The following is an 11,207-nucleotide window of genomic DNA, read 5'->3' as shown; positions in this document are numbered from 1 at the left end:
AAAAAAAAAAAATATTTTAAGAGATAGGGTCTTGCTCTATTGCCCAGGATAGAGGGCAGTATCATCATCATAGCTTGCTGCAACATCACAGCCCTGGGCTCAAGTGATCCTCCTGAGTAGCTGGGACTACAGGCACATGCCACTGTACCCAGCTAATTTTTCTATTTTTTGTAGAGACAGGTCTCCCTCTTGCTCAGACTGGCCTTGAACTCCTGATCTCAAATGATCCTCCTTCCTTAGCCTCCCAAAGTGCTAGGATTACAGGCGTTAGTCACTACGCCTAACAGAAGAGAATATTAAGCAAACTTAAAACAGCGAAAAGAGCTGATTCTGTAAATCTAGCACCAATGACTGAGAAAAGCAAGAGAGAGGTATAAACATTAGAAATAAAATAAGGACATAACTATAGATTAAGCAGATGATTTTTAAATAATTCAGTGAATACTTTATGCCAACAAAATTGGAATTTTCCATAAAGACATTTGCACTAGAATGTTTATAGCACCTCAATTCACAACCACAAAGATGTGGAAACAACATGAGTTCCCATCAACCCATGAATGCATTAATACACTGTGGGATATGTAATATCGTGGGATATGTAATATCATGGAATACTAGTTGGACATAAAGAAAGATGGAGACTTTACATCTTTTGTTTTTACCTGGAGGGATTCGGAGAACATTGTCCTGAGTAAAGTATGACAAGAATGGAAACGCAAGCATCTAATGTACTCAATACTAATATAAAACTAGTAAATGAATAACTACACAACCACATGAGCAACAAACACATTTAACTTCAAGAAGGGGGAGGGGAAGGGAGTTGGTAAGCTCCTCCTATTGCACATAAAAGAAGTCACACATCCTGGTAAAGGTCACAAAGTATAACAAAACTGAGCTATGTCACAGTTTGAAAGTACATTTCCAACAAAAGGAAAATTAGGCTCTAAGGGTCTAGTACGTCTGAAGAACAGTTAGGAGTATAGAGAGTAAGGTGCACCAGGGTGAGAGCAGTAGCAAATGATGCTGAAAAACAGAGCCAGAGCATATGAAGCAGAGTTTCTTACTTTATCAGTAGTGAAAGAACAGGTCCCTTGCCCTAGTTTTTTGCCAACTAATCCTATTGTTAAATATAATAAAAAATGAATAGAAAAAAAAATCAGAAAATAAAAAGACATACAAAATACAAGCCTAAATTTTTTTTATCAGAATCAAGAGATACTAAATGATTTCATTTCTAAACATTTACTTTCAATTGTGCAAATAAATATCCCATGGGCCAGCACTGGTCTATGGACTATACTTTGAGCAACAATGATGTAAAGCCTTATAGACCATTATAAAGACTTTTGCCTTGAGGCTTAGTGATAATGGAAAGCCACTGAAAGGTTATGAGCAGAGAAATAACATAATCTGACTTATAGTTTACAGGATCTCTCTGGCTACTACCAGGGTGATAGGTGGTTAAGAGGAGAAGCAGGGAGACTAATTAGAAGTTTACTGCCATAATACAGACAAAAAAGTACGGAGGCTTTGACACAAGAGTGTTTAAGTCCTGAGTAGTAGTCAGATTCTGTATACGTTATGAAGGGAAAGATGACAGGATTTATTGTCCATTAGACAGGCACAAGATAAAAGAAAGATAAGAAACAGTCTGAGAAACTGGAAAACACAATTGCTATTAAATGAAACAAGACTGCAGGTACCAAAAAAAAAAAAAAGAAGAAAGAAAGAAAGAAAAGAAAAAAAAGACTGCAGGAAGAGCACTCAAGTTTTAGATATCCAAGTAAAGATGCCAACTTGGAATTTAAATATTTCAATTCAGGATACACAGAATTCATATAGAAGTTCCAGACTAGAGATAAAATTTACAAGTTTTATACACATACATAGATAATATTTAAAGTCATAGGAATGGATGAAATCAACAAAAGAATAAGTGGAAAAAAGGTTCAAGAACTGATTCCTGGGCACCACTTCATGAAAAGGTCAGGGAAATATGGAAAAATCAGTTTAAAAAAACCTGATTTCAGAAGTAGAGAATGAGGTTTGAGAAAAATAGGAGGGTATGGTACTCTGGAGGCCAAGTGAAGAAAGGTTTCTACAGGGAGGGAATGATTTACTCTACAAAATGTTCCTGACAAGTGAAACAGAATTAGAATTGAAAATGTACATCAAGGGCGGCGCCTGTGGCTCAGTGGGTAGGGCGCCGGCCCCATATACCAAAGGTGGCGGGTTCAAACCTGGCCCCAGCCAAATTACAACAAAAAAATAGCTGGGTGTTGTGGCGGGCACCTGTAGTCCCAGCTACTCGGGAGGCTGAGGCAAGAGAATCACCTAAGCCCAGGAATTAGAGGTTGCTGTGAGCAGTGTGACGCCACAGCACTCTGCTGAAGGCAATAAAGTGAGATTCTGTCTCTACAAAAAAAAGAAAAGAAAGAAAACGTACATCGAATTTAACAATGAAGAGGTCACATATGGCCTTGACAAGAACAGACTGATTAAAAACATGCCAGGCATGGTAGCTCACATCTAGAATCCTAGCAATCTGAGAAGCCAAAGAGGGAGGCTCATTTGAGGTCAGAAGTTCAAGACTAGCTAGAACAACAGTGAGATCCCATCTCTACCAAAAAAAGAAAAAAGAGAAAGAGCAGAGAAATGACATATTCTGCATAAAGAGAAAGAAAGAGAGAGAGAGAGAGAAAAAAGTTATCTGAACAAGGTGGCACATGTCTGTAGTCCCAGCTATGTGGGAGGGGGGACAGGATGATCACTTGAACCAGGAGTCTGAGGATGAAATGAGCTATGACGACGCCACTGCACTCCAGTCTAAGCAACAGAATGAGACCTTGTCTCAAACAAATAAAAACCTCCAAAAGATTGAACGAACTACAAATCAGTAAGAAAAAGACAAACATCCAATAGCAAAAAACATACGATCAAATCATCTATGAGAAAAGGTACTCAAATTCTGTACTTAGAGAAAAGCAAACTAAAAGAGGAAAATAAATTAAAAATCAGATAGTATTTCAAGTATTTAGGAACAGCAAAAAACTTAAATCTGCTGATACAATTAATGGGGAGGATATATGAGGAAATGAGAATTCCCAGACATAACTGTAGAGAGAAAATAAATTATTGTAACATGTTAGAAAATGATTTGGCAATAATAGTAAAATAAAGCTAATAATGTGCAAATCCTATAAAACTCAGCAATTTCACACTGGGTATATACCTTAGTGAAATTCTCGAAGATATGCACAAAAACACATATATAAGAATGTTCACTGTAGCACTGTATGAAACAGTGAGAAACTAGAAACAACTTAAAAGACCACCCATCATAAATGAGTAGCAATATGTAAAATAAGGCTCAGTGCCTGTAGCTTAGTAGCGAGAAACGATATACAACTTAAAAGACTACCCATCATAAATGAATAACAATATGTGAAATAAGGCTCAGTGCCTGTAGCTCAGTAGCTAGGGCGCCAGCCACATACACCGGAGCTGGCAGGTTCAAACCCAGCCTGGGCCTGCCAAACAACAACAACTACAACCAAAAAACAGGCGGGTGTTGTGGCAGGCGCCTGTAGTCCCAACTACTTGGGAGGCTGAGACAAGAGAATCACTTAAGCCCAAGAGTTTGAGGTTGCTGTGAGCTGTGACACCACGGCATTCTACCAGACAACATAGTGAAACTCTGTTTCAAAAAAAAAAAAAGTGAAATAAAGTACAATACCACAAAATTTAAATTAACATGGCACTATATTAACAAATCTCGAAAACATAATGGTTAATGTAAAAATCAATTGTAGATGGCAATATACAATGTCATGATTTATATAAATTTTAAAACTATCTAGAACAAGAATATATAATGTTTATTAACATATATATATTATAAAGTGAAGGTTAAGGGGAAAATAAGCATAATAATTATGTGTGTGTTGAATATATATTTAAAAGCTATACTATATAATGAAATATTGACCTAAAATTAAATACTTGAAATATTATCAAAAATACTGAACTTAAATATTTGAAATGTTTAATGACTTTTTTTTTTAAATAGCCATAAAATGATCTACCTGCAAAACTGCCTGGGTACCAGCTCGTATGTTTTGTTCTGTGGCTTCTTCAGAGGTATTATGAAGAACATCTTGGTAGGAGCCATTTTTTGCCCAACTGGAATTTCGAACATGATCAGCAATATTGGTCCCATTTTCCTGCATCCAAATATAAAGTTTTTAATATTTCATTAAAAAGAATGCTATACAAGTTAAAAAGGCAAAGGAAATTATTAGATCTCACAGCTAAACAGATTTCTTTCTCTTAAGTATCTGATTACAAAAGCATTGTATTAATAGCTGTAAAAAATAAACATGGCATACAAGTTTTGGGGGTTTTTTGAGACAGAGTTGGTAGAGTGCCGTGGCATCACAGCTCTCAGCAACCTCCAACTCTTGGGTTTAAGTGATTCTCTTGCATCAGCCTCCCAAGGACCTGGAACTATAGGCGCCGGCCACAATGTCCAGCTATTTTTTTACTGCAATTTTCATTGTTGTTTAGCTGGCCCAGGCTGGGTTCGAACCTGCCAGCCTTGGTCTATGTGGCCAGCACCGTAACCACTGTGCTAAGGGGGCTAAACAAAAAGGTTCTCATCAACAAAAAGATAAAGTAGAAAACATCATCCATAATGAGCTGCCAGAGATTATACCATTTCAGGTACACAAACATTACTCTCCAGATCTAATGTATAAAATTCCTTTTCATACTGCTACACATTCAAGTGGGATTATACTATTTACAGCTTTGTAAAAAATGAATTTTGTTCTAAATCAAATGCCAGAATCAAATAACTTAAATGAAATAGAAAATAGCTTGTATTTACCCTACTTAAGGGTAGTAAAATGCTCATTATTCTAATGATGCTGCTTACTAAGACTGCAACTTTCTGTTTGTGTTTTAGCTGCTCTAAGTCTCATAGACAGGATGAGTTTCCTCAGGTGAAAATCAGACATATATATGTGCTGTATTTTACTCAATTTTACTCATTCTCTTTGAAAGTTTCACTCTAGTTTTGTCCTGCTTTTGGTCGCTCACCAGTATCTTTAAATGGTTGGTTTTTTTATATTGCATATAGAGTTTATAACTGTAATGTGCAGGAGGTTTAGTCTGATACAAACACCTCTGTCATTACCAGAAGAAATACTCAGCTCCGAGTAGCCAGTACAATACATCATGGTTTAGTCTAGCCTTTCTCTTGAGCCCCATGCCCATATAATCAAGTGTCTTCTGAAGAATTCTTCCAGAATGACCCTGATGCTCCTCCAATTCATGGTATTTATTTAAAAATAAGTTTATTAACTACAACCTTCCCATTCCTACCCACCCAATCTCTCCAGCCACCAACACCAAATGTGCACTGCTTAAAATTCCTAACCATGTGTGAATGGCAACTACACTGGCTGCAAAAACTTAGGACACCTCCCCATTCATCTCTCTTAGCCATCTAATCATCAAGGTATATTGGTTTTATCACCAAGCAAGCTAGTATATCTGTCCTTTCCCTTATATTCCCATTGCAACCGCCAGTGTCCTGTCTCAAGTATTTATCATCATCTCACTTCTGAACTTTGCTAATTCTTCGTAGCTGGTTTTCTTGCCTCCAGACTACCTGTAATCTATCTTCCACTCTGGATCTGGTATGATCCTTATGAAATATATAACTATTCATTCTGCTTTCCTATTAATAATCCTTCAAAGGCTTCCTAGTTCTAGAATGTAACTAAAGTTCATTAACATGGCATAGAACTTACTGCATTATAATTAAACCATAAGTCAGGGATCCTCAAACTTTTTAAACAGGGGAACAGTTCACTGTCCCCCAGACCATTAGAGGGCCAGACTGCGGGCCCGAGACAAGTCAGCTGCTAAGCAGGACAGGCAGCAGCGGCAAAAACACCCAGTGGGCCAGATAAATGTCCTAGGCAGGCTGCATGTGGCCCATGGACCATAGTTTGAGGACGCCTGCCTTAAGTTATATAAAGGTAGAAATATGATTTTTGATGTTTAAACCTCCAACATTAGTTCTCAGTGTAGGCACTGTGAACTTTGTGGAAGGGTTTTGTCGTCACAAAAATTAAAAGATAACAGATTTAATGGGATAGGACAAGGAATGCTAAATCTGTATTGTAGAATGCATGGTGCATGACAGCCCTGCATGTGGGGCACACATAACCGTCTTGTACTGTGTGTGCTCTTTAAATGTTTCAAAGGTATGAAAAAACCCATTTATAATTATATGAACCTATAACCTACTTCCATTTTATAATCACAATATGAAAAAATTTAAATGATATCAATATATATTAATTTATCTGAAATGCAAATCAATGTATGATTTTACCTTTTGGTTTTGGCTTACATCATTAACAAGAGTTTCTAGCACTTTAAAAAATCACATCTCCAATTGTAACACTGGTAACCAACAGAACTAATCTACACGATATACGTATCTAATCAACCTATCCTCCTTCCCTCCCTTCTTTCTACTGTTTGTTTTTAATTATGTATGTAGACAGTTTATATTACCTACCATTCTTATTTAAGAATAGTAAATGATGCAGGATAGGCTCAACAGACATAGGCAAAGCATACTAAAAAAGTTGGGGGAAATAAATTACTTAAATTGATAGGTTTATTTTCCAGCATGATACAAAAATTTTCATTGGTGCATAACAGAATTATAAATGTTATTTCATAATTTATATAGTTAATTTTATTTACTTAAATTATGTTTCTTAGTTACATTTTTCCCTTTCTTAGAAGAGAGGGAGAATTGTCTTTGTACACACATATTCATTGAATCCCTGTAAAACTGGCTTGTTCATTCATACATTTCTATCTTGACTGAATTCCATGAGTGAGGTTAGATTAACCACCAAAGCAAATAAACATTACCTAATCATTCCTATCTGGATTTAGGCAAGATATATGTCAACCTCAGATAACTTTTGGGTGAAAGGCAAGTTAGACAAAACAGAGAATCACTTTCAATAAACTCTTACACTTCTAACTTCATTTCATCATTTGCTTCTTAGAGAACTTGATCTATGATAAGGGTTGAAGAACCAAAGGATGAAAATTTATATAGGTTTAATAAATAAATGGAAATAGGGACCCAAATGCAACCTCTACTCTCTCTTCTCTCATCTTCCCCCTTCTGAGAGTAAACTCTACTCTTTCTTATCACAGACCAGCTTATTCTATAAGTTTCACAATCTATAATCAGCTCTAGTGCAAAAGATTCCAAGGAAGAATTCAGCATATTGTGCTTTGTGCTGGGTAGCCAGTCCTAGAATAAAACAGACACTACTTCCAGGGAAGGGGGAATTAGTTTGATAATCACCCCATGAAGTATATATACTCTAACATCCATCTTGACATACTACAATAGTTTTAAATATTAGATCTTTATAAGAGCATCTACCAGATGATACCTTAAAGAATCATTATACAATCTCAATATTGATTTTTGAAAATTATATATCATAGGGTTTTGTAATAGGGTACTGAGATCACAACTGTTGTAATACTTAGATTGTAAAACATACTGAAAGGTATGTTTACCTTTCCATTTGTTAAGTATATTTATCTTAACATTTTTATACCTTTGTGAAACTCTAACCTGTTATATGAAAATATATAAATCTTTTAATTTTACCTCTTCTCTTTTCTCTCCTTCTTCCATTGAAATATCATGTTCTGTGACACTTTCAATACATGGGAGATCTGAAGAAGTGATCACAATTTCTTCAGGCTCTTGCATGAACAAAGGCTTTTCCTCTTGCTGGATCCATTCTTGATAGACTTTTACTACTTTTCTCATTGCTGCTGCTTCACAAATTGGTAATAAAAATGCCTAGTTAAAAAAAGAGAACAGAGAAAATGATACCTTTTCCTTTTCCACAAAATACTAATACACTCTTAACACTGATAGGTTCTTAGAAACTGCAACTTTTAGCAAAATGATATATAACAAAACCTGCCACAGGCTAATCGATATAACCAAGAGTTAACTTCCTATGACACATTTCTGGTCACAAAAACATCACCAAATTTCTAAATAAAGACCAAACACTTCTAATATTAAACACTAAAATAAATGTGAACGATCCTTCTGCCTCTGCTTCCCAATGACTTGGGACTACAGGTGCCCGCCACAATGCCTGACTAATTTTTCTATTTTTAGTAGAGACAGGGTCTCGCTCTTGCTCAGGCTGGGCTTAAACTCCTGACCTCAAGTGATCCTCACATCTCAGCCCCCCAGAATGCTAGGATAACAGTTGTGAGCTACCACACAAAGCCACAGAATAGTAATATTCTTTATCTCATGAAATAATTATGCTCTTACAAAGTTCAATGTAAATACAACTTTTCATAATTAGGCATATGTTTTAACACGTTATTGAGGTTTATTATTTTATTTTAGAGCCAGGGTCTCATTATGTTGCCCAGGCTAGACAAACTCCTGGCCTCAGATAATCTTCTCACCTCAGCCTCCCAAGTAGTTGGGACTACAGATGTGTACCATTGCACTCAACTAAAAATCAGTGTATTTAATATTAAAGACAAAAGTCTTCACTATAAATTAAAAGTACCAAAAGGTATTTTACCTGACGAAATATCTCTGTGACAAAATTTACATTACTTCTTTTAGAAGAAAAAACTCTGCGAACTATTTCAATGTCTGTAAGATGTTCCTCATCAATACTACAGAGACTAGATGAACTAGGTTCTCGCTCCGTGAGAGTGCTTGTATTGGAATGAGACTGTTCTGGTTCTGTAGTTCTGTCTGCTTTATCAGAATTGTCATTTTTGTTTTCTTCTCTGGATACCAAACTAGCAGCTGCCCTCTAAAATAAAAACAAAAGAGGAAGAACATCATAATCATTTAACTTGGTATTTTGTCCTTTAACAGCAAACACTGGCAGAACTCAAAGCATTCCATAGATAACTTACAGCATTGTTTAAAATCTAGGCATAGAGTTTCATTTAGAATGCATTCTAAATAAATAAGTGGCAAAGCAAATAACTAAACATCTAAGTGATAGAGATATTCCAAAATGTACAGTAACTAATCATTAACCCACCCTGTTTACATTTCAAATAAGTCACTAATTAAAGCTGAATGAAAAAATAATGTATACAGAGGCAGCTTAAATATTCAAGAATAAATTACTTAGCATTGGATTATTTACTTAATTTACCTTAACATCTTTATTTTACCTTACACAAAAATTTACACAAGTAAAAACTTCTTAAACAAACAAACAAAAAAAAAACCAAAGGAAAAGAACAAAATTTATGACAGAAGAAATAAAAATAAAAGAAAATATCAGAAAGCTTAAGAGAAACTCTATTCTGAAAACAGAATTTTCAAAAAGACTGAAGCCTAACCCTGGGGAAAAAGTCTTAAGGTAGTGATAAGTAAATTATTACCATAATAAAGTAGGAGAAGCACTATTTTGTGGTGTGATAAATCACTTTCTGTTAAGTTATTCAATTTTTGGTCACATTTTTGTCATTTCAGAAAGTCACAGAGTTTAATAAATGATCTCAAATGTGCCTTCCCAATTAAAAACATTTATGATCTTAAGTCCATTATGTTCTAGGATCAGAAAAATAGTTCTTTTGAGAGTTTTTGCATTTAATAATTCTTCATAGAAAACTTGGAATGAAGTTTTGGGGAAAATGCACCATACAATCTGCTACAGATGAATAAAAGACTAAGAAGAATAAAAGCCAAATGTTCTGAACTTGAATAAACTAAAATATTTTGTAACTCCATGCTATTTTTTTTTTTTTTTTTTTTTTGCAGTTTTTGGCCAGGGCTGGGCTTGAAGCCACCACCCCAAGTACATGGGGCCGGCGCCCCACTCCTTGAGCCACAGGCACCACTCAACTCCATGCTATTTTTAAAAGACTTAAGAAGTTATACAAAAAACAGTTTAAGACGTTTAAAACTCAATGAGAAAATCTGAGAAAAGAAAAATGAAAGTACTGTAATATAGACATGTTCAGGAATATGTACATACATGAAGGAAAAAGAAAATTCTTAAAAGTATAAAAACAGTTTAATAAAAAAAAAAAAACAATTTTAAGTATTAGTTTCTCCTGTATTGCTGTGTTAATTTTACATCACAATTTCCAGATTTCATGTCTTGGTTGAAGAAAGAGGGAAAGTAGTAGGGACAGAACTTTAAATCTGCCCAGAAATTTCTATCTTGGTCCTAGTATTTAATTGCAGTTCTTTCTACCTGGAAGAATTTATTTGTATAATTTGGAATATTTTTACTACTATACAACTAAACACATAAATTATCTTCTATACCTCTTAGGTTTTTTATTGAGATAATTATTAAAATTTAGATTTTAAAATTCTAGATTTTAGAATTTAGATTTTAGAATTTAGAGTTTAGATTTTAGAATTTAGATTCTAAAATTAAAATTTAGATTATAAAATTATATCTGCACAAATAAAATATCACCATTATTTGTTTTATATGTCCTCTATGATTAAATGTCCCCCTAAGACAACTGGAATCAGTGGACTAAATCTCAAAAGCCATTTCTAACTTCAATAAGCTTGCTTCACTTGTGTATTACCTGAATATTCTTTGGCAAGACTTCACCTTCCATTCCAGGAATATGAGGTCCTGTATGTGGTTTTGGCTCCAGCCAGAAAGAAACCAGCCAACGAATGACAATAACACGAGCCTTAATAAAAGGCTCCTTTGTACAATAGACTGCTTCATTGGTTTCCGCATCTTTCTTTACCATGACATAATGTGGCTTTGGTCTCATTTGTGGGATATCTGTGCAAAATAAAAGGAAAACAAACACCTAAATAATAAAAGAATTATGCTTAAATAAATCTACATTTTTAAACATTTGAGAAAATATTGTGATGCTACTCTGGATTTAGAAGCAGATTCAGTACCAAAATAACATTTTAAAATTTGCTAGATGTTAGCATGGAACCCAGAAAGAGTTATACATAGTATACATGAACGATATGTACCAACTGCTATGTGGAAATATGTCTTTCTTCAAAATATTTTCAAAAGGTTCAATGAGCCTAAGTACAAAGAATTTTCTGGCTCGGCGCCTATAGCTCAACCGGCTAAGGCGCCAGCCAC

General features: G+C 34.9%; 1 protein-coding gene across 1 annotated transcript in view; it reads right to left on the bottom strand.

Moving 5' to 3' along the window:
* Window positions 1-11,207, bottom strand: part of RALGAPA1 (Ral GTPase activating protein catalytic alpha subunit 1) — a 224,124-nt gene that overhangs the window by 159,774 nt on the left and 53,143 nt on the right. The window contains exons 9-12 of the mRNA XM_023514391.1: window positions 10,675-10,883; window positions 8,682-8,921; window positions 7,730-7,927; window positions 4,092-4,229 (exon numbers count right to left, since the gene is read on the bottom strand). Coding sequence (XP_023370159.1) covers window positions 4,092-4,229; window positions 7,730-7,927; window positions 8,682-8,921; window positions 10,675-10,883 — 785 coding nt within the window. The remainder of the gene's footprint in view (window positions 1-4,091; window positions 4,230-7,729; window positions 7,928-8,681; window positions 8,922-10,674; window positions 10,884-11,207) is intronic.

This window comes from Otolemur garnettii, unplaced genomic scaffold (assembly GCF_000181295.1).
Source record: "Otolemur garnettii isolate 467f Iridium unplaced genomic scaffold, OtoGar3 scaffold00052, whole genome shotgun sequence".
NCBI classification, from domain to species: domain Eukaryota; kingdom Metazoa; phylum Chordata; class Mammalia; order Primates; family Galagidae; genus Otolemur; species Otolemur garnettii.
Note: the sequence above shows the minus strand (reverse complement) of the source record. Positions and strands in the feature narration are given on the sequence as shown.